The 23,995-nt window shown below is 32.3% G+C and overlaps 3 protein-coding genes across 4 annotated transcripts; 2 read left to right on the top strand and 1 right to left on the bottom strand.

Annotated features, from left to right (window-relative positions):
• Window positions 1-675: 675 nt before the first annotated feature.
• Window positions 676-10,751, top strand: LOC106769144 (diacylglycerol O-acyltransferase 1A). 2 transcript variants are annotated; one of them, XM_014654633.2, is made up of 16 exons: window positions 676-1,100; window positions 1,413-1,499; window positions 1,620-1,693; window positions 1,803-1,878; window positions 2,013-2,080; window positions 2,439-2,562; window positions 5,976-6,074; window positions 7,133-7,234; window positions 7,365-7,501; window positions 8,119-8,200; window positions 8,321-8,341; window positions 8,648-8,710; window positions 9,264-9,311; window positions 9,847-9,909; window positions 10,157-10,210; window positions 10,308-10,751. In XM_014654633.2, the coding sequence occupies exons 1-16, from the start codon at window positions 786-788 to the stop codon at window positions 10,416-10,418; spliced, it is 1,524 nt and encodes a 507-aa protein (XP_014510119.1). In that variant the 5' UTR covers window positions 676-785; the 3' UTR covers window positions 10,419-10,751. The 2 variants fall into 2 exon arrangements, with proteins under 2 accessions (XP_014510119.1, XP_014510120.1); XM_014654634.2 differs by having other exon boundaries at window positions 678-1,100; window positions 1,419-1,499.
• A 643-nt stretch (window positions 10,752-11,394) lies between these two features.
• LOC106767463 lies at window positions 11,395-12,108 on the top strand. The gene has a single exon (XM_014652369.2). It carries the CDS (start codon window positions 11,545-11,547, stop codon window positions 11,899-11,901), a length of 357 nt encoding a protein of 118 aa, XP_014507855.1. The 5' UTR covers window positions 11,395-11,544; the 3' UTR covers window positions 11,902-12,108.
• A 4,445-nt stretch (window positions 12,109-16,553) lies between these two features.
• On the bottom strand, window positions 16,554-22,096 carry LOC106768609 (casein kinase 1-like protein 1). Its single transcript, XM_014653848.2, has 14 exons — window positions 21,652-22,096; window positions 21,527-21,567; window positions 20,456-20,525; window positions 20,164-20,312; window positions 19,990-20,085; window positions 19,832-19,902; window positions 19,004-19,065; window positions 18,833-18,896; window positions 18,673-18,757; window positions 18,463-18,589; window positions 18,246-18,328; window positions 18,099-18,162; window positions 17,640-17,719; window positions 16,554-17,394 (listed from the first exon to the last, which is right to left on the bottom strand). Exons 1-14 carry the CDS (start codon window positions 21,725-21,727, stop codon window positions 17,098-17,100), a joined length of 1,365 nt encoding a protein of 454 aa, XP_014509334.1. The 5' UTR covers window positions 21,728-22,096; the 3' UTR covers window positions 16,554-17,097.
• Between the last annotated feature and the right edge of the window lie 1,899 nt (window positions 22,097-23,995).

Raw genomic sequence — 23,995 nt, 5'->3', positions numbered from 1 at the left:
TAAGAACACGTCATACTTTCATATTCCCACCATAGAAAAAAGCGAGAAATTGGTCTCGTACTCTAAATGACAAAATATATAAAGATATATATATATATATATATATATATATATATATATATATATATTAGGTTTATTATTAATAAAGATTTTAAAAAATCAATGAAAAGTTTATTACGGAAAGTTAATTTTTGTCATAAATTAGCATCTCTCACATTAGTATGTCTCACCACCTCTTTCAGAGATTTATGGGAATAACCATATTCCTTTCTATCTCTATCTAATCACAACCCAACAAACATCACCATCACCACTCTTTCTTCCTACCCTCATATATTCCTTTTTTAATTTTTCTTTCATATTTTTTTTCTAAGTTTAATTTCAACATTTAAAAAAATATTAATTAAAACACAATATATATTAATTATCATAAATACAAATTAATGTATGCTCAAAATATCTATATAATTCATAATTAAAATATAATTTATATATTTTAAAATACTCATACGTATACTGGTAGTTTAATCTGTATAACATATATGAAAGAATATCTGAAAATATATTAATTTAAAGATGTTATTTTAATTTTCTAAGATAATTTAATATATTTAATTAATGTTAATTTCGGAAAATTTGGTCAATGAGTGGTAAACCCTTATATAGGAGGAAATTTTGTTTCTTCTCTTCAGATTTTAATTTTAATAATTATTAAAACAATAGTCGAAACCTGTTTCTTTCTTGAGAAGACTGAGGAAGTAATCCCACTCTCTTTTTCTTCTTCAATGGCGATTCCTGATCAGCCTGAGACCATAGCCACTGCTATCGAGCATTCTACTGTTCGCCGGAGGCCCACCGCCACCTCCGCTGGTGGTCTCTACAATTCGCCGGAGTCCACCGACAGCTCCGGCGAAGACTTGGTCAAGGATTCCGGTTCCGATGACTTCATGGACACCGTGGACAGCGGGGTTGGCTATTCACAACCACCACAAAAGCATGAGAATAAAACCTCCGTCCTCGACTTCGCTTACCGGCCTTCGGTCCCCGCTCACCGTAGAGTCAAGGAAAGTCCTCTCAGTTCCGACAGCATTTTCCATCAGGTTTTGGCCGTCAACTCGTCCTTAATGATGCTTAAACTCCGAAACTATTTGAAAATGAATAGAACCTTGCCGTTTTGCTCCCGTTGGGCATAATTAACAACTCAAAGAAATAAAAAACACGGTCATGAATGAGAGCGTCTTTGAGGTATTTTAAATAGTGTATGAAACTGATACTGGGAGTTTGTTTGATTAATTTATCTGTACTAGAAACTAGTTGGTATCAATTTATGATTTGAATTTAATACATTTGGTGGATCAGGGACTTTTCTTACCTACCCTGTAATTGTATTTGTTTACTAATTATTCAATCAGCTGCAGAGTCACGCGGGCCTCTTCAACCTCTGTATCGTAGTACTTGTTGCAGTAAATAGCAGACTCATCATCGAGAATCTAATGAAGGTTTTGCTCTTTCCTCTTTAACTGTCCATTTACCTGCAATAATTTTCTTTATTTTATGTATGGCCTTAATTTTGACTGTTCAGTATTTATTGTCTCTCTTATTGTGTGTTTTTATTGCAGTATGGCTTTTTGATCAAGTCTGGCTTTTGGTTTAGTTCATATTCATTGAGTGACTGGCCCCTTTTCATGTGTTGGTAATGCCCTTCATGAATTCTCATGAAGATAAACTACGTTCTGTGTGATTATTTTGAGGTTTGTTTCTTCAAATGTTTTGTAACAGTATGTGATTGTGCGCATTTACAGCCTTTCTCTTGTGGTATTTCCTTTTACTGCCTTTTTAGTGGAAAAGTTGGCACAACGGAAGTGTATACCTGAATCAGTAAGTGATCAAGCCATGCGAGCTTTTGTTAAATTTCATTTACTGTATATGATTAGTAGTAATGTGCTATTCTTAACCGAATAATCTTCAATATCTCTATACACAGGAATATTATATTGACTTTAATGTTGCAGGTCGTTGTTCTACTTCATATAAGCATTACCTCAGCTTCGGTCTTGTATCCAATTTTAGTGATTCTCAGGTTAGTTTAGCTATTTGGCATATATTCATCAAAATCTATGCTGGGTCTGCAGTCTTGGCTCCTTTTTTGTTATGACATTTGTTGTTACACCATCCGTTTTGAAAGAATTTTGTTATAGAATATGACTTTAAGTTGATACTTGATAACGGTGTTACATTACATTCCAAACATTGTCACTCTCCTGCACTGATGATGAAATTGAATTACCTTTCTAATTATTATTGGATTGCTATATGAACATTGAGCAATGAAGATGATTGCTGAGGGATAAAATATTCTCATGGCTGTGCGTTAGTCATTTCATGGATAAGGATGGGGCAGATGGATTATTATACTGACTTGTAACATTCCTTTGCAGGTGTGATTCTGCTTTTCTATCGGGTGTCACTTTAATGCTACTTTCTTGTGTTGTCTGGTTAAAATTGGTGTCTTATGCACATACGAGCTATGATATGAGACAACTTACGAAATCAATTGAAAAGGTAATATTATATCCTTTGTAGAGAGATTTTTTTTTTTTTAAAGTCAACTTTTCTCTCTTTTTTGTTTTCTCTCATTGTTTTGTTTTTTCTGTGATTTTTCTTTCATCTAATTTTTCCTTGACCAAACATGGTCTAATGTAACATTGTAAAACTCTAGAGTTTATGTCAGGGCTGGCTCAAGACCCAAGCAAGTAAAACCCCGCTTTAGGCTTCTAAGAAAAAAGGTCTCAATTTTTTTAGTAACTAATTGTTTTAGGCCTCCAAGAAAAAAAAAAGGCCTCAATTTTATTTTACTACTAATTACTTTAGGTCTCCAAAAAAAAAAAAAAAAAACTAGAAAAGACATTTTTCTTAAGTTTGCTTTAGGCCTTTCAAACCCCTGAGCTATCCTTGATTTACTAAACTAGAAAAGCTTTGTAAACTCGACTCTCAAATTTGTAAGAGTTTACTTTGTATAAAAAATATTTAAATACCTATAAATGAATGACATAATAAAGTAACTAAGTCAAGTAGCACAATACTATTAAATGAGTTCAAAATACACCAAACAAAACATAAGTTCATGCAAGACATAAGTTATTAACATGATAACATTTATGTGAATATTTCTCTATGGATAATGCTGAAGCATATATTTTATCATGCATGTCAGTATTAGATACACTAAAAAACTCTTTCTCCTCAATTTTAGGAGTTATTGTTGATAAGGGAAATCAAAGTTAAAAAAAATATCTTAAAAACGGAAACTGACTAGACCACTAACAACATGATGACAGATTCTTATCAATTTACCAATTGACTTATTCAAACAAAAACCTTTATGGCAGCATCTGAAGCAAGTTCAAAACACTCCTCCTTGCCTTGGAGGTGGCAAACTTCTAACTTCCTCAAAAGTTCAACCTGCTGAATAAGTTCTCAATCAGAGTCTTTTAAACACTTCCCACCATGTTCCACTTTTGCAGCTTTCTTCTTTATTTTGTCTTCTTTTTTAGACTCCAAACAAATTTTCTCTTAGAGCATTTTCACTCAACTATATCAGCTTGTTTGTGCGTTTTTCTCAATAGCTTTAGTTTTTTGTTCAGTAACACCACTGCCAACTTTGGGACTTATTCTGATATTAGCTTGGTCTTCAGATTTTTGCCCCTTGCTCCTCCCTCAATGCGTTTCAAAACAAAGTTTTTTCCCTTCGAGTTTTAGTTTGAGAATATATTTGTCATCTAAATCTTTAATCAAACAACTTTTGTTTTCAAAGAAAACCTTTTTAACCATTCTCAAGTACTTATCTGACACTCAACAATTCTTTATCAATTTTAAGAATCTACACTATACCGAAAATTAACTTTGTATTTGAGTAGTTTGTTATTGTTCCAATTTCTTTTCCATTCGCGACAATATATTGTCATTTCCAACCTGAACTTTTGACGTGCTTACGTTATTAGTTCCTTGAATAGATCCTTGTTGTTTGTCATGTGGTTTGCAGAACCACTATTAGTAAGCCAATTCTAACTTGGTTCTGTTTTAGTGAAACATGTAGCAGCAAACAAGTACTTTTCCTCCTCTTGATCAATAGCTTTTTCCACTTTACCAGGTGGTTCTTCGTGTTTTTGCAAACAAGTACTTTTCCTCCTCTTGATCAACAGCAAGCAAGTCCCTTTTTATTATACTCAATGGTTGCATCAGCTGTTCTACATTTATATGGGTTGGTGACCATTTTGCCGTAGTTCTGACAAGGTGGATACTTTTCCTTTAACCATTACTGGTTCTTTAGCTGTTTGAAGTCATTCCAACTTCATAATTCTAAGTTGGTAGTGCACCTTCAACCACAAAATCTTGCCACATAAACCTTCACGTCTCTTGGACTTGAAAGGCATGCAATAGTTTGACCAAAGTGATTTTGGATAAATCCTTTTGTATTTTCCAAAGCAGCTATTGACACTTCATATTGCTCTAGCACTATAACCAGACTTTTTTCTACAGTTCTATAATCACAAAATGTATTACCCAATAATTGATCCTCATTGTCAATGCTAAGTAATTTGTTTGAGTAATCCTTAATTGTTTCAAACGATTTCATTCTTTGCAACTCTAATTCCATCATTAAGTTCAACACTTTCATCTCTTGAATCCTTTCGTCTTCTGGGTACACTTCCTTCCAATAGACCTAAATTAAATTTGATGCTTTAAGGATTATGACTTCAGTATGGAAAACATAGACTAAAAGGCATGACTTTGCCTTGATTTTTCTCTCCGTGTGATGCTTTATTAAAGCCATGGTGGGATTTTTGGGCATCATGTGTCAAATTTCATCTTAAAATTAATTGTTCTCAATCAAAGTTGCCCAATAAATATATAATTTGCACTCAAAAATTGAGGTAGGTAGCTTGGGACTTCCCAATAGATGATTTATCAAGATGGGCTGTAGGCTATGATGCCATGTCAAAAATTAACTCAACCAATTGGCAGTAAGCAGGTTTATAAGCTGCATTCCAACAAGGGAGGCAAGTAGTGAGGGCCTTCCGAACATCCCTCCTTTGCATATGCTTTCCGAACCAAGCGAGCCTACCAAAATAGGCCTTGGTATGAAGTTAGATCATCCTAAAACCAATTGAATTTAAGTGAAATTTCCTAACAAATAAGTCCCACTCCTAGAATTGTTGACTAAATCCTTTTCTGCAGTGTCCCACAAATCCAAAGGTCACAGTTCTCCCCACAAAGATAGGAGGAGTAACATGTGAGAAACATTATTCAGTATCCATTTCACGGGTCCCTTAAAAAGAAAACTCTTGTACCAATTGTTGGCTTTTAATTGAGATAAAAAAAAATGTAGGAAGATAAAAGTTGCAGAGAAGTAATGTGAATTTTTCTATTTGGGAAATGACGAAGCATATATTTTATTGTGTATTTCAGTGTATATACACTGAAAAAAGATGTTGCTCCTTGATTTTAGGAGTTGTTTATTAATGTTTATGGGAAAACAAAATCAGAAACTATCTTGAAACAGAAACTGACTGAACCACTAAATTAAAACTGCTTTTGACAGTATCAAAGACACGTTCCTGACAATTAAATAACTAAATAAGGACAAACGTTCCCACTTATAAGTTGGTAGATATTAATTACAAAATTTCATTTCCACTTATTTGTATACTTTAAAGAGGACTATATGTTTATGATGTATTCGATGATTAGTTTTCAAACAAGAATATTGTGCTTAACTAAGCTGTAGTTCACAGATCATGTTCTCTTAAAACTTCATAATATTCTAAAGTACAGTTTATTTTGTCTTTATTCAAATTCTGTTTTCCCTTTTATGACTTCCTTATATCTGGATGAGGAGCTTTTCACTTGTGTGAATGGGTGATATATACACAGTTGTTTACCCCACATATTCAAACACGTTTCCTGTGTTATAGGGAGAAGCAGTACCCAATACTGTGAATATGGACTATCCTTACAGTGTGAGCTTCAAGAGCTTGGCATACTTCATGGTTGCTCCTACATTATGTTACCAGGTAGCAGTTTTCAAGTAATTTAATAAGATTTATTTGTAACGGTTGTAGAGTTGCCTCATTAGATTCACCTATTTTACAATTTGTATTCATTTTTCTCTTATTATATTGCTTAGAGGCACAGCTATGTGGACTTCACCCACATGTCTTTGTTGCGAATATGTATGAGGTTTTTAGTCGGTGCCTGACATACTGTTGGGAACCAAGAGACAGAACATGAGAAAATGAATGCTTCATGTACTGAATATTGAAATTGAATGAGGACAATGAAAAGAGCATAATTCTGTGGCAAGTGTTTCTCCTTTCAAAATAGAGCAAATCCTCAGATAAAATCATCTCACTAATCCTCTTTAACATATAATCAAATTAATTGCTCTAACCATCCCCACTAATTTACAAGCAAGGAATTAAGTTCTTTCCTAACAAGATTAATTGATCCAGTGAGTTTTACGTGAGATCATTTGATACGATTTTCCATATGAATTCTTTTCTATTTCTTTTTCATGCCTATAGACAACCCAACAATTTGTAGCACCAAATATTGCGTTACAAAATCTATGGCAGCAATCTCAAAATCCTTTCTCTAGCTATCCTTATACTTCCAATTGTATAAAATTCCTCACATACTTCCCAATTGCAATCTGCTAGTTTCTAGACAAAATGTGCCTGTCAATGTCTTCCTCATGCTCCTTGCGAGAGGAAAGGGGAGGGGGTTGGATTTCTGTTTGTCAATCTGCATATTATAGTGCTTGCTTCTCACTTAAATTTAAAACCTAAGTCTCTTTGAAGAGAATGGGTATTATATGACTCCCTGGCATAAAGTATACCATATGATGGGTCATACATTTCTGATACTTTGTGAGAATATGGCATCATCATTTTTACGTAATTTGCCAAAATTTTGCTTGGTTGCTCTTTAAGTAGGTTTATACAGTTCACCTGCCTTTGCTTTTTCATGCACACATGTATCTCCATGTGGATTGCACTTTTTTTAATTTTCTTGAGAGCAAAGTTTATCACATATTTACATTTGTATTTTGTTTTATGATCTGATTTTTTAGCAAAGCTATCCTCGCACACCTTATATTCGAAAGGGTTGGGTGTTTCGTCAAGTTGTCAAGCTGATAATATTTACAGGAGTTATGGGTTTTATTATTGAACAAGTAAGCAGTACTGGATAATAAATTTTGTTCCTTTCTACATTTTCTCTCTTTTTTATTTGTGAATTTTTTTTCTCCAGTTCTGTTTTGTTGTTAGGTATTCTGATGTTGTTTCGATTGTGCTCTTTTGCAGTACATTAATCCTATTGTACAGAATTCACAGCATCCTTTTAAGGGAGACCTTCTTTATGCCATCGAAAGAGTTCTGAAGCTTTCTGTTCCAAATTTATATGTGTGGCTCTGCATGTTCTATTGCTTTTTTCACCTTTGGTATACGATCCCTTATTTTGTTCAACATGCATATATGTGTGCATTTTTCTTGCAATATATTAATATGAAGTTATCTTCACTTGCCGTAAATTGAATAATTATTGTTTTAATTTCTTGTGTTTAATGCCTTGACTTCTGTACTCTAGCAATTTTCTGATGATGATGATGTTATAAGTCTGTAATTATTTAATCTTTCTAAGCATCCCGGTAGTAATATCCACCTTACTAAAAACCCTCAATAGTAATTATTGCATCATCAGTGGTAAGATCTAAGTGATTTAAAGGTTTGCATGCAGATACTATTGCTGTCAGGAATATGTACTTATTAAGATCTAAAATTAGCTTTATAGCCTTTTGTCAGCCACTAATGGTCAATTTAAGTGTAACTCTGACGGAATAAGGGATTTATGACCCTAGTTTCATTTATGGGTTTGTATATATTTCCTGTGGCCAATGAGGATAGTTTACTCTTCATTTATGCTCATTTTTTGTGCAAGCATAATTGCTGATCTGCTTGTCGTATTTGTAGGTATTAGAAAAGGTTAGCTGTGATTTTTTTTTGAAGATTCAGTTCATATTTGAAGCAGCTTATCCTTCGAGTGACTGTTTCAATGTAGGTTAAATATACTGGCAGAGCTTCTTCGGTTTGGTGATCGTGAATTCTACAAGGACTGGTGGAATGCCAAAACTGTTGAAGATGTAAGTGTATTTGTTCTGATTAGGTGTTTACTTACATTATTCTCAATTTTAATCGAAGAGATTTTTTTGACCTATTCTCTTTGCTTTCTGTATTTTTGGTGTTGCTGCTGCTTCCATCAGTATTGGAGAATGTGGAATATGGTATGTTTCTTTTCCAGACTGAATTTTGATCAACATCTTTTTTGTCTGCAAAATGATTTTAGGTCTCTTATTACCATGAAATTCATGTCAACATACAAACATGTATATTTTCTTTAACTTTCCTTTCTTGTATAATGAGGGCTGACATCTCAGACTATTTTAACAGAAGGGAGAAAGGGAAGTTACAGCGTTTTTCCATCTGTTATTGAAGAAATGGTTCTGAATCTCAGAACATATAGTTGATTGTTTATCACATGTAATTCTAAACCATTTGTATACAATTGAGTGGATTCTTTTACATTGCAGCCTGTTCACAAATGGATGATCCGCCACCTATATTTCCCGTGTTTAAGGCAAGGCATACCAAAGGTAATCAAGCATCCTCTTGTTTTACGGATGGATCCTAAACTAATTTGGTCTAAACGTTACATCACTTTTTAGGATATGCCTTTGTTTACCATCTGAGGTCGCCAGTAAGATATCACATTTAACGTANTTGAAGTGAAATGGACGNCTTACTTTTACTCTGATCNTGAATAAGTCTATTACAAATCTATTACATAAGTTCTTTTAAAGTATGTATATATTTTTATGGACTAATGTTATGGTTTGATATATTTGATGCACTTGGGGCTGAGTAGAAAGTTGTCAACCGATAAACAATAATCCAACTTCATCTACTGTTCCTGTTGTTTCAGATAAATGACTCTGGAATGCATAACGATGACTCACATGAACAAGAATTGCAAAGGAACTCCATTAAATATAATCATGTTTAATATATCTTTTGTGATTTTTTCCCTTGGACTTGGTTGTAAAAATTGTCTTATTAACATAGTTGCTTCTCATTGGTCAAACAATAGTGGTATTTATTTATTTGAGCTCTGGATATATTTATGATTTATATTTCATCATTGTACAGGCCGTTGCTCTTTTAATTGCCTTCCTGGTTTCTGCTTTATTCCATGAGGTGTGTTGTTGATTTATTTGCACATTCTTCTCTCCTTTTTTTGGTACTTTGGCAAAATTGCTGTTCTGCTTGTGTGCTTGTCTGCATGCTACACAATAGAAATCTCAAAGAAACTTGCTTTAATTTATACTTGGAGTATCTTTCTTCCTACCCTTTCGATTGTTTGGAACTTTGTGGAAGACGATTGAAAGTTAGAAACTGCTTTGTTAAATATATTAGTTGTCTTTGAACTATCCACAACTTGATGATAGCCTCAGGAATCCAGCTGCCAAAATCTCAAGTACCTTGTATCATTTACCTTGGCATGCTTAGATACTGCGATTTGCATATCTTGAAAATGGATCAAACGAAATATTTAATGGACTGATGCATTTTCTAGTTTCTACTCGGGTTATCACAGTATTAATTTTGGCACCAAAATTTCCCTATTTCCTTTATCCATGAATAAGTTTTTGCACGTGTTGTAATTTGTTTTCGACGTTTTCTTTCAGAGTTGTGGAGTTTTTCTTACGATTTCTCTTTCTTCTGAGTGCAGCTGTGCATTGCTGTTCCTTGCCACATATTCAAATTGTGGGCTTTCGGTGGAATTATGTTTCAGGTAAAATCAAGTTACTGTATCATTCTGCTGTTTGCTGACCTTCTATTATTAAACTAAAGTATTTGACAGTAAAATTAACACAAATTTGCTGACACTTCCCGACAAAGGTGAAGCCAGCGTATAAAAAAGTCCGTGCTTTTTTATGCCCAACGGAAAGAAAGTGCTCTCTGGAGTAATGAATTCATGCCATGTTTTGGATTCATATTTTTGGTTCAATTGACTTGATGATGAATACCTTTTTTTCTAGGTTCCTTTGGTCTTGATCACTCATCATCTGCAAAATAAATTCAGAAACTCAATGGTATGTGTATAAGCATATTGATTCATAATGTCTTAAAAACTCCATCATCTGGAATTTGATTCGGTGGTTCGATAATTTGTTATTTTCTACATGCCAGGTTGGAAATATGATTTTTTGGTTCATATTCAGTATCCTTGGACAACCTATGTGTGTACTGCTCTACTACCACGACTTGATGAATAGGAAAATCAAACTTGACCAGAGCTAGGCATTGCATTATTAACGAGTTTTTTTTTTTTTTCAATTTTCGAAGTGTATATTTGATGTGGTTATGTTGCTCAATATTGTTTTCTTGGAGTACTTACATCTATACTACCTTGGCAGTGGCTACTCTGCCCTGAATGAATATGCACGTGATATACCAGTTCGCGAGGCTAATTCATCTTCACCTATGTACTTACCCCCTTCTCTCAGGCAATTGTATCAATATATGCATTTTTGAGAGTCATGCACTGGCATTCGTAACTGCCAAGGAACACTGTAACTGGTTTCTGTTAAATGTTAATTACTAGAGAGATAGATGTAAATGGTTTTTGCTAAATATATTTCTTCCTTGAATCCCCATGTTCCACGGACGAATAACGTCCTTCAATTTCACAGTTTTTTAGCTGCATTTGCATGTTAAACTTAACCAATAATCTCCGGAATTTTCAAAAGAAATACTTTGTAGAATAAGATCAAATATAATAAAAAGATAAAAATAAATAAACATTAATTTTGACTAATATATGTTATGTGTAATTGGTGTTGGTTACCATAATGAGAGTAATACGAACTGGAATAGTTATGTTAAAAATAAGTTATCGCAATTTCGAAAGTTAAACGTATTTAATCCATATTTATGGTGCGGTTAAGTGATCATTAAATGTTAGTTATATATATAATAATAAGTTATTGAGCAGAAAAATACAACAGAGTCTGTGAATGAAAAATACTTGTTTAGTCAAACTCTTCAATGGGAAGTAAATAATGATGAGGAGCTATAAATTGGCATGGAATGAAGCAGCAAGAGCACACGATCCAATTTGGCAACCCAACTGCTAAATTTCAACGGCGTGCCTGTCACGTGACATTTATTGTGTGTCACATTCCGATTGGCTCCATGATCCACGCTCAAAAAACCAAAGGCAAAACCCTTTTATTTTATTAATTTTATTACAAATAAAAAAGTTAGCACCGACGCCAAAAAGGCATAGTAGTCAGCGCCCCCAGCAGTAGTTGATAAAGAAAACGCAAAAAATCATCGGTGAAAAACAAAACAAAACATGTTCTGGTCTGCCTAAGTTCCTGTTCGCGAAAAACACCCTTCCCTTTCTCCCCAATCTCCACCGACGATGGAAGACTTCAGATCCAAATCCTACGGTGACGGAAGGATGCAGATTGAGCCCTACCGTGGAACTGGCATGCAAGATCTCCGCTGCTACAGCGCCTCCTACGCCTCTTCCGTGCACCCAACCCAAACCCAAACCCAAACGACTAACAACAACATCAACGATGCCAAGTTCAAGAAGGGGAAATCCACAAATGGGTCCACATCGAAAAGTTGGAGCTTCAGTGACCCCGAGTTGCAGCGTAAAAAGAGGGTCGCCAGCTACAAGGTGTATTCTGTGGAAGGAAAACTGAAAGGGTCTCTGAGGAAGAGTTTTAAGTGGCTCAAGGACAGGTGCAACAGAGTTGTCTATGGCTGGTAACAACAACTACAACTTCTTTTCTCAACTGGGTGGGTGGGGTGTTTCATATTATATATAACAATAATTTATATTTTCTATCATATAATTTATAATTTACTTCCTGTTTAGTCTTTATTTATGTGCCTGCTAAAAGTACACATAAAGAATGTAATATGGAAGAGAAATTGTGATTCTTGTCTTCATTTAGTCCATTTTGTAAAGAGTGCATTCTTCTAGCTTTTTTACTTTTGTTATGCTCTGTTTAATAGTCTTAGTGCATCAATCTAAGACTTTCAATCCGTGCCCCTTCCTTTTGTTTGAATCTCTAGCATAGAAGTGAATGCGATTCACTGGTTTGGAATAGTATTTTTCTAACTAGGACCTGGAGGGAAATTTGGCAGGTGAATTTAATTTGGTACTGCAGTGTTTTTTATGCATGTTAAAGTCTTATATTACAGTTTTTCAACAAAACTAAATTCCTTGTTAAACTCTTCAATGATTCTTTCATTGTTTGCAGAATTAAGCATAATTGTTTCTTATGTCTACTTCTCTCTCTTGAAAAGTTAATCCTAGTTAAACATCAGGATTTGATAAACAACTAGTGTGTTAACCAAGCTATTGGACTAAGAATTCCTTAGGTACAAATACTCTCATAACTTGCCTTGTGTCAGGGTTTTCACCAGTGAAACCAATTGATTTAGTTCTTCTGGTCAACCAATAAAACAATCTCACTTGAAGCTAGATTTTTTTTCATATTTTATTAGCTTAATTAAAGATAAAATATGGAATAATAAAAAAGCTACCTAAAAACTTATTCAAAATTTAAATGAGGCAAGATCCCATAACTGGTAGGATAAACTTTAATTTTAGGGATTCAATGAAATCTTATTTTATTATTTTGGGTTTAGTAATATTTAGTTTGATTTTGATAGATATAAAATAAAGATAGATAGCTTTGATTTTCCTTTTATTTAGGAGTAGGATTATTTTATTTTATTGATATAAGATACAGAGATTAAGTAAGTTTATATTTTATTATCAGTTTTTATTATTTATATTTGGTTCAAAGTTTAATTTACACCTATTTAAAGGTTATCAAAGTTCAATAAAAGGAAACACAATTAAGTGAAGAGTCTAATTATTTGTCTGGGTCACAACTTTTTTAACAATAACTGTGACTCTCTCTTTGGGATTTGTCTTGCAAATATCAAGCTTTATCCTCAAATTTAGAAGTGTTTTACTCATTTTGTATCCATGGTCTAATCATCGTCACCATAGCTATTTAGTTTAACTCCTATCTTTAAACACCAATGCCAACATTGTTCTTCTCAAATTTATCTTCTTTGAACTTTTTAACATCTTTGACATCAAGTAACATTCCCATCAATTTGGGCAGTAAAATCATGGCCTTGAATGAAACAAAATATTTTTTTTTTATAATCATTTCAACCCGTATCATGCTTGATCAGTATTCATCAACGATAAAGCAATTTTTTTTAAGAAATTGGATATCCATTTCTTAGCATTCGTGCAACACTGAAAAGTTTCTGTCTAGTTCTTGAATCTTGAAAGTAAAGAATATCTTTGGCATTTATCATTCCTTTCTTCGGTGATATAGAATTTTTTTCCCTCTTTGGTCGTGTGATTGGTGCAGTGCCGCAAATGTCAATAAGTAAAGTTTTGTATGTTGTTGTTCCAGTTGGTACTCTCACTTCTTTCTCCTCAATTGCAATATTGTTCATTGTGATCAAAATTTATAATAATAGTTACAGTCAAAAAGGACATTTAGCTTTGTACCAACAATCTTTTTTCATCATAGTTGGCTCTCTTGCAACAAAAACAAGGATAAAATGTTTTCTTTTCTTGAAGAACCTTCAGCTTCCTTTGTTGTTATTGCTTGAATGTTGATGTTGAAAATGGTCTAATAATGTGTTTTATTTTGATACACTTTCTTTAACTTCGTCACTTCCTATTGAGACTTCTTGTGCATGAAGTTTGCTTGTTAGCTCTGTAATTGTGAGAGTTTGTCAACTACTAGACTTTTCAACAGCCAAGATCTTGACTTCAAACCTTTTAGGTATCGATATCAAGATTTTTTTTTTTTCTACAACCATCTGATAAGTAAATCAAAATATTTGTCTACAGTTATGTGTAAGTTGTCTTGTCAAGAAACCACATTTATTCATAGCATCCATTAGCTTGAAATTTTTTTTTTATAAATTTGTTATCATCTTTCTTCATCAATTCAAATTATTTTATTAATGTGTGAAACCTAATACATTTGACTTTGTTAGGTATCTTAAATTTATCTTGGGTCTTGTCAACATATATTTCGGTGTTAAGTCTATGATTTTGAAAAAAAAAAGGTTATATGCAATTTCTAAATCCAAGCTAGGAATGATTTAATGATGGTAAAGACTATAACATTCTATCCACTTTGATGTCCTAGAAAATTAATTTTATTGTAAGAGTGCATTTCGTGAGACCAAAAAGTTAATTCCTATCTTATTTAATTCATTTATAAGTTATGACTAACATTACTTAGGTAGTATGTCAAAGTAGTTTCTTTAATTTTCTTCAAATATTATCCTTTATACCATTTTAATCAATTTATTATTATCTTTATTTCTTTTTACCAACTATGGAGATAATCAATTATTGATCTGTTTTTAATATTTGTTGGATTGCTTTTTAATTGATTGTGGTTCAAATTTTTTTTTTTTCAAAAAAAACCCTTATAAGTTCAAATGATAAATGTTTCATTATATACAAATAAAAATTATAAAAATTGATGTAATGGTAGTTAAAATGAAAAATAAAAAAATAAAAGTAAATAAAAGATTAACTTGATTAATACTTATTAGATCAACTTATTTAAATAACATGACTTTTTTTACAAATGAAAAAACATACACAACTGCAGAAAAATGTATTAAAATTTTAAACTATAATTAATTAATAATATATTTTTGTTTAAAATCAACAATTTCATTAATATAATAAAATTTATATAATATATATTTTACGTTATTTTATATTTATAAACTGATTTATTAATTAATAAATCAAATACTTCTATTCCAATAAATTAACTTATTAGTTTAAAAATTATAAGTTTATATGCTAGTAATAACTTATTAACTAGAGATTAACCTATTAATTATGAGCTAACTTATGAGTTAGTATTGTTAAATTAGTATTATTAAACAAATATAATCTAATAAGCTGATTTATTTGCTTATAACTTGTCAACTACAAGATTAAATATTAGAATTACGATTAAAACATTCTTAAAAGATGTTATGCACCACAGTTACTTTGAAAATAAATCACTTCAATTGTGTTTTCTATCAATCTAATTGTGTTGAGTTTTCAAGAAATTTTTACCTCTGCGTAAAAGTTCTTATACTACCATAGGAGATATTTTGGGAAATAAAAGAACATTTTTTTAAAGCTTGTAAGGAAACTAAAAATGAAAATTGAAGTTTACAATCAATATCATTTGGCATTATATTCGAAAAATTATTGACTTATTAAAGAAAAATATAAAAAAACAAAATCCACAAGGATAACAAACATTTAAATTAAAATTCAAATGAGGCAAATTTAAATTAGAGGCCAACAGATGGACACAAATTATTGGCAGAAGGTTAGTGGGAAGTACAAGAAATTCATAAAACCTTAGTGTCTGTATGACTTCCAAATTAAAAAACGTGTTGGTCAATCCGTTTAATACTCACTCAATTTATTTCATTGGAAATCTTCTAAAGAATTGTTAGATAAGAATGTGATGCAGAAAATTCGATACAACAATAATAGCATAAAGAAACATGGTCAAACCAAATTAACTAATAGTCTTGCAAGAGTTAATACATTATTATTATTGCACTCCAAATTATTATTAGAACACACACTCTTAGAAATCTCATCTCTATAAAAGTATGACACTCCCACAGAAAAAATGTTTTGTTCTATTGCATATTTTCATCCTAATAATACAGCAAAATATTTGTTTGGTATGCATTTCGATAAAATATTGTCAACATATTCAATGAAATCATGGTTTTATTGTATTCCCTCACAGTAAAAATATTTCTATTGTATATTTTAACAAGAATTTTCGGTGATCCTCAACGATAATTTTTTATTACCTATTTCATCTAAATACTGTCAAGTTATACAATGGAAATGTACTTTATAATGTATCAAAACAGGGTTATGTTCAAAATAAAAGTAACTGCGTAATCAATAAGGATGCATTATTGTTTAAAATAAAATATTTTCTTGAAAAACCACTATATCGCTCTGAAATGCGAGATACTGACATAATACAGAGTTTTAGAGTTCTTTGCAACACTTTGACATGGTTAAAATGCTAATAGTTTGCAAGGTTTTACTAGTTAAGATACACGTTATCATTAAAGGGAAACCAATATCTACAAGCATGCAAGTCACTGTTTTTGTTTCTTTTAGGACGTATGCTCGATTTTGAATTATATGATCATAATTTTTAAATTAATAAAACTCGTGCATCTAAATCAAGGCTACGAAAGCTTTGGGTTATCTTAAATTATTTAGTTTTGTAACAGCGCAAATAAGGATGCAGAATTAGCTAAGCAAGTCTTGCTTCATAAACCAAATAAAAGTACGTAATTACTACCAGACATGACAGATAAAGCGAACATTTCAATTCAATTTAATGAAAACCTTTTTCAGAGATCAAAAGAAAATACATACAAGAAAAACTGGAGATTGTGACTTAGGCTTTTGTAGGAACCTCTCAAGTAAGAACATTCAAGTTCCTAATACCAAAACAATTGCAAGACAATTACATCGTGGAAAGCAGGGGAAACTTATCCCAGAATGAGTACAATGGCTAATTACACTTTTCGCTGGTATTTGATAGTTGACATTTGTAATCCACGTGAAACTGTAAAACATCTGGTAAACCAATATAATAACTCACAGAAAAAGATGTTATAAAACTTAGGAGTTCCAGCCAGAAGTGCCAATTAAAACTGAGCTATACAGCAAGCACAATCCCTGATTTAGCTCACAAATTATTTCAGCTTCTCAGCATCATCCATTTGAGCAGATGAGTTAACACAATACAAAGCCAGAATTTCATGTTCAGATCCAAATTTCCTCACAGCTCAACTTAGCAACATAAGCAACTTTGGCAGTGCCTATCAAATCACAAATTCACTAGGTGAGACATTAATAATGGGTCCTCTCATCATTCTCTAACTGCAAACCTTCCATGCCCCTGAGTACAGAGTCATAATTTTTCACATGAGAAGCGTTTCTCCCGGATGATACAACTCTCTTGGGATCAGAAGATCCAATTGGTGAACTTCTTTGCCCACTCAAACCTCTGTGTGCTACTCCAGGGCTAGCTTCAGCAGTGCGAGTTCGAATATCCGACTCAGTACCAACAAATGCATCACGACTACCAGAAACAGCAACCCGCCTCGATGATCCACTTGACTGACCCAAGACATTGGCACTTGATAACTGCATGGTTTGATTAGGCAATTATAGAGTGGACAAAAGAAATGCCAAGAGTTGAAAGAAAAGTAAAGCTTATACTGCACATTCTAATTCTATAGCATCACATCAAACACAGATTTGATTTACAGATCAGTGACAATAATCTGAAACCATGTCAAGGAACCACAAGTAAACCGTGCCCCCTAAAAAATCAGAACAAGGTCCTTAATGACAGTTGTTGATGATTCGATATTTTGGCTGAGACTTACAGTATTTAAAATGGGCCCTGACATTCTGCGCCTTGAGGAATCCACTGAAACCACAGCAGGAGGTCGCCCTTCTTCCCCTCCTTTGAGACAATATAGAAAATCACCATACAGACCAAAAGATAAATTAAAAGCCATATAAAATAAACATTCAAAGGGTATTATACTGCCAAAAACCTAAACCAACGGGGAAAAACCAAAATTAGTTATAAAAGGTAAATTAATAAATAAGAGATGGCTAAAAATCAATAATTTCTGAAGAATCAATGAAAGGAATATTATCCAAACTAATAAAATACCAGAAAGAAAAGATTGTTCATTTCTGACAGTACGGGAAAAAGCATAGTTACATGAACATAAAGGAAATCATACAAGTAAGAGATAAGGTTACTAAACTAAAATGTCTGTTACAGATCAAAATACAAATGCCTGTTACTCTACAAGTGAACTTGGATAAAATACCTGTATGCCTATCAGCATTAGTAACAGCTGGGGGCATTCCAGAACTGGTTCCAGCACTAGGACCCTAAATAAAATAAGTGTCAGGAGGTTTCATCAATTGCACAATGTCAAAAATGATCCCAAAGAAGCAATAAGAAAATAACTTACAATGGCTCGTGTTGGAGGAGTGGCTAACTGTGATTGCTGATACTTCAAAATGGTCCAATCAAAGACATAATCAAACTGGAATCCTGTTCAAATACTAACTTGATAAGAAGAGAAAAATACAAAACATGGTCTTCTTTTATTGAAACAGAAAAATATACAAGGAACTCAAGAAGTGGGACAAAAAGGATCCATTCTACACTATATAATAATTACAAACCTTCACGTATAAAAAGGTCCCGAAATATCCTTTTGAGGTAAGCATAATCTGGCTTATCATCAAACCTTAAAGATCGGCAGTAATGAAAGTAAGATGCAAATTCTGTTGGATAGCCACGACACAGGGCCTGGAATAAGCAAAATATCCTCAGGGTGTATCAAGAAAAGGGACATATACGTACATTAGAAAAGGACTTATAATTTAACTTACTTCAATCGAGGTAGAAACCTTCTTTTCACTGATTTTTTCATACTTCTGTTTCTTTGTTCCTGCTTTAAGTCCCTGCCAAGGAAGACTACAAAGAAAAAGGAAATCAGAGAAAGTTTACCATTGTTATAGCCAACAGAGTAGGGTTGATAGCAACAATCACCTTCCTCTCAAGAAGTACATCAAAACATAACCAAGAGACTCCAGATCATCTCTTCTGCTTTGCTCTAAGCATCAATCACCACAGAAGTAGAAGCAACATGTATCTATTAGATAACAAAATTTAACAATTTATTATTCATATGTTAGTAAAGATTCATGAAGTAACACATACCAATGCCAAGGTGAGTATTCATGCTAGCATATCTTGCAGTTCCAGTCAAATTCTTATTTTCCCTGCATTATTCATGATTGAACATATCACAAAATAAATTGATATTCAAACAGCAGCACTCACTCTATGTTTTTAAAGCATTTGCTCAGAATTGAGATTTTTTAGGTTATTAACAAGAATTTATAATAGAAAACTCCGAAATCAATATTCTATATCCTTTACTCTCTTTCCATCCTTCAGCTGTTCCTTATTATTTTTCTAATTAATGTTCACAGTCAAACAGACTTTACCTCATTAAACAAAATTAACAAAACAATATCTGGCATTAAACTAATTAATACCAAATTATATATAAAATTATGCACCAATGAAATCAATTCAATTTCAGATAGATTTCTAACAATACGTTTAAATTCAAACAGATCTGAAATTGTTTGTCATACTACCTAAAGTCCTATAATATTCAAATCCCTAGCAGTGTTATATCAATAAGTTACAAATGACCTGGAAAATGGCATCAAGTATCAACTTTATATCCAATATGACGGCCATCATGAGGTATGCTAAGTGATAATGCAAACTTTATTGATTACATTCTCTATAAAAACCACAACAACATATACCCTCCCTAATCCTCTTTTTAATTTTCTTAATATGGCAGTTGCTCAGTACACGACAACTTGACATGTTACAACTATGGCACAGGGCAAGCGTGACTCAAATTATGATATCCTATGATGCCATCAAGACCTTACATTACAAGAGTAATAAACTAGGTCCTAGATAAGTACTAAGTTCAATTTAATGGATGCCGATAAATATTCATACCTGTAAGGAATATGTTGATGTGTTGAACTATCTCTGTATTTCTTAGCCAAACCAAAATCAATAGCATAAACCTACATGCACATCGATGCATTAAGTACCTCCACACATATGAGAAAAAACAAGATATCCAAAGTCCACATTTTAACAAGACTACTCACCTGGTTTGCACGCCTTCCTAATCCCATTAGAAAGTTATCTGGTTTGATATCTCGATGCAGAAATGATTTAGAATGAATGAACTCAACACGGTTGATCTGGATCATTAAAAAAAGTTCTTTTGAAATTTACAGAAAAAGGGCATGCAAAAGTTTACAAAATTAATTATGGCCTACCATTTGATCAGCAAGCATGAGAACTGTCTTCAGTGATAGCTTTCTACTACAGAAGTTAAATAGATCTTCAAGACTAGGTCCCAGCAGATCCATCACTAAAACATTGTAATCTCCCTCGACTCCAAACCATCTGACATTTGGGATTCCAGCTACCAAAACCAAAATTGGGTTACAGCTAGATATAAATTATAAAGGAGCTAAATTTACAGAGGAAGGCAGTACTATGCTCCTTGAAGGAAACGCAAACAAAAACAAAATAGGATACAACAATTAATGTAAGAAAGGTCCTTACTTCCTCCCTGAAGGATTCTGTACAGCTTGGACTCATACAGCAACTGAGGATGCTTTGTCTTGACATTTTCCTAATTTAAAAGCACAGAAGGGATAAGAAATAAAGTGCAAGTAAATAAATCTAGAGCACTTGAAGATGTAAAGAATCCAGCGAATACTTAATAAAAACAAATGCTAAAATTAGCACCATGTTCATCTTCAAACACCAGCTAAACAGGTTACACATGACACAATTTTAATTGTTAACCCATATTAGTATAAAGCAATAATGCTACTGAATTCCAATCCACTCCCCAACCTAAACCATTAAAAATAACACATCGCCTATCGTGAATAGGAAGGGAAATGCCAATATTATGTGAGGAGCGGCGAATTTGATTGAATAAACAACAAAACTTTCTATTCTCATTCATCCCCCTCCTCCAATCTATTGAGCTAACTCCTTTCCCAGCATATATCAAAGATAATGAGACCCGTTGTTTAGCACTGCATCCAAGCATCAATATAGTAGCTCCGGCTCAATAAACACTGTACTTGATCAACATAGCATTTTACCAAGTACAACCTACCTTTAGCATGATTATATCTCTAACTTACCATAAAATTTCCTGAAAATTTTATGCTGGCTAATGATTCCCTCCCTGTCACAACCCTACTCCTGTTTACAAGTTTACTTACATCCTAGCATCTCTTGAAAGCTTTAAAATCGAAAAAAAGTCAGAGGTCTTTCACAGGTATGCTCTAAGAGATGACTCTGTCACCCTCCAAGAAATAATAAGCAGCAATAAGCTCAGTCGTGATGCTAAACATCTAGAATACCATCATACACCAAATGTAATTAAGAAGGCCAGACAAAACTACAACTCCAAACCGAATTTCGCAATTCAAAGCACCCTTTCTACATGAAACCACCCTTCCCAAAAATCCATTTCAAAATTCACAATTTGTACCCCATCTTACACTTCAAAGTAACAAACGACGATCAAAACAAAACGAAAAAATAGGGTACAAAAACGGGGAGATTACTGAAAAAGGAATAAAATCCGAAACCCAATTGATGAAGAAGACTCACAAGCTTAATTGCGACCTCTTCGTTTGTTTGAATATTAGTACCTGAAAGAGAAACAACCAAAGTGGTGAGAACATAGCGAAATTACAAAAAAAGTAGAGAAAAGAAAAGCGTAAGAAAAGAAAAACCTAAATAGATCTCCCCAAAGGAGCCGCTTCCGATCTTCCGACCCAGGCGAAACTTATTCCCAACACGAGGTTCCATTCAAAGCGACAAAGTTGGGAGCCCTAAGCGAGACGCAGCCAAAAGAACCAACCAACCAACCACCCACCCCTAATCCTAAAAAGGGAAAATACTAAGTGTCATACATAGCAGGGAACCAGAAGTGGAATTCCCGAATGCACGAAAGCGGCAGAAGGAGGAAGAGATCGATCTACGCTAGGGTGAGGAAATTGGGGTAATTGCGATTTTCTGTGTTAATGGGATTTGGGGGCATAATTGTAGGGTTAGGTTAAAAAGAAAGAGAGAATTTGGAAGAAAAGGAAAGAAAGAGAGAAAGCGTGAGAGTGATGATGAATTGGAATTGGATATGATACGGTGCGGTGTTCGCGTTTCTCTCTCTCTCCATTATGCGATGGAAACACCGTTTTTGCTCTTTTTTTTTTGTTTGCTTTGGGGCTCCAATGGCATGTCCACGCGTGTTGTTTACGCGTGGCGCTACTTCCTTCGCTGTAGATGGTGGTGGGACACACGCTCTGGACCCACCGTCACGTGACTTATCCATCATCCTCTGTCATCATTCACCGTAATCCACACGTGATCCAATTGCGCGTCCTAACTCCGCCATTTTCCCTTCACTCAATCATTTCTTGTCTTCGAGTTTTGTTCCAAAAATCACATCAATAATTCAGTAACAATATTTATTCCATTAACAATAATAATAACTCGACCAAGATTACCTTCTACTTAATATAATTATACCAACACATAAAACTAATTAATTTACTTACAATTTATAAAATTAATATATTTATTTTCATTGGTAATTATTTCCCAAATTAATAATAGTATTATTTCTACTTTTTAAAATTTTACAATATAAGTAAGTATAAGAAAATGCAAAACAAGTAAAATAAATTAGAGAATTTATTACTTATGTACGAGGATATTCTTTTATACACATTTTATTAAAATAATTCTTATTTTAAACTAAAATAATTATATTTTACTTTTACTTTTAAATTTAATTAATCTATAAATTAAAATAGTCATTTTACTATTTTATTATTTAAAATCATTATTAATTTTACAATAAAAGAGAACACGTACGAGTAGCATTAGTTGAATAATAAAAAATAATAAAACTCGTAAAATTTAATAAAAAACAATAGAAACTATATGTTGTCTTCTTCTAAAATGATATTTCTCATTATACATGAAATGTTTGGCAGAAGATAAATTTTAATTTTTCAAAAAAATTGAGATTCAAAAATTTGTTTTTCATATTTCATTCATTTTTTTTTTTTTGTAAAAATAGCATTATTAGACGGTAAGATTTTTCGTAATGTTTTTCTTTTTACCTAGGCTTTCAGAAAGCACGTTCTCGTGGGGAGTGAGAAACAAGTTAACCTTCGTGAATTAAAATAAAAAGTTTACATGCAAATCATTGTAATTTTATAAAACTATTAGATGTGATAATAAGTTAAAAATTTTGATAAGAAAAGTAAAATATTTTCTTTTATTAAATTTAGACATAAAATTATTTTTTTTTTGCAAGACTTTAACAGAGATTGATCTTGAAATTTTAAGAATTTAACAAATAAAAATAATTAACTTTAACTTAAAAATAACTGAATATATTTTCAAAATTTCTAAATAAAATGAATTTGAAATAGAAATAAATTTTAATTTCACGTCTAGTTTAAAGATTGAAAACACATTTAATCTTAAAAAATATAATATATTTTATTTTCTAAAAATACTATGTAAATATTTTCTGCATTATGTTTTTCTAACCAAACAAAATTTAGTTAATTTTAATAATCTTAACTCTCAATATTTATAATTCTTGGATATGAGACGTAATAAGATATTATTAAATTAAATATTGTATTATTATATATTCACGGTAATTGAAATGTTACATAGATAGATAGATCACAATGATGTATCTATATTAGTTAAAATTCGATTAATGTACTGAGCATAGAAAAAGAAAGGATTTTATTTAAAAAAAACTTTAATAAAAAATTAAAAACATGTTAAATAAATAATTATACATAAATTTAACTATCCTGTCAAATAATATATGCGTAGTAAACAATCCACTTAACAAAATTAAAACTCAAATAAACGAAAAAAAAAAAAGATTACATTATGTTATAATCTATAATTATTATCTATAATAATTTATATCTACAGTTAATTTTTCAATTTTTATTCTTTTATTTTCTATTTTAATTATGTACTGGTCAAATGTTTTTGGTTTCTTCAACTGCAGTCTTAAAATATTATTTAAGACAATAACAAAAT

This window comes from Vigna radiata, chromosome 7 (assembly GCF_000741045.1).
Source record: "Vigna radiata var. radiata cultivar VC1973A chromosome 7, Vradiata_ver6, whole genome shotgun sequence".
Taxonomy (NCBI): domain Eukaryota; kingdom Viridiplantae; phylum Streptophyta; class Magnoliopsida; order Fabales; family Fabaceae; genus Vigna; species Vigna radiata.
The sequence above is the reverse complement of the archived record's forward strand: the minus strand, read 5'-3'. Positions and strand labels throughout refer to the sequence as shown.

Excerpts from the sequence above, each read along its gene's own strand:
- LOC106767463 (XM_014652369.2), top strand. The coding sequence starts at position 11,545 with ATGGAAGACTTCAGATCCAAATCCTACGGTGACGGAAGGATGCAGATT.
- LOC106768609 (XM_014653848.2), bottom strand. The coding sequence starts at position 21,727 with ATGGAACCTCGTGTTGGGAATAAGTTTCGCCTGGGTCGGAAGATCGGA. Across the intron at positions 18,897-19,003 it reads GAATACTCACCTTGGCATTG|AGCAAAGCAGAAGAGATGAT; the intron begins GTATGTGTTACT and ends ATTGATGCTTAG. Across the intron at positions 18,758-18,832 it reads ATGTACTTCTTGAGAGGAAG|TCTTCCTTGGCAGGGACTTA; the intron begins GTGATTGTTGCT and ends TTTTCTTTGTAG.
- LOC106769144 (XM_014654633.2), top strand. The coding sequence starts at position 786 with ATGGCGATTCCTGATCAGCCTGAGACCATAGCCACTGCTATCGAGCAT. Across the intron at positions 1,500-1,619 it reads TCATCGAGAATCTAATGAAG|TATGGCTTTTTGATCAAGTC; the intron begins GTTTTGCTCTTT and ends TTTTTATTGCAG. Across the intron at positions 2,081-2,438 it reads CCAATTTTAGTGATTCTCAG|GTGTGATTCTGCTTTTCTAT; the intron begins GTTAGTTTAGCT and ends ATTCCTTTGCAG.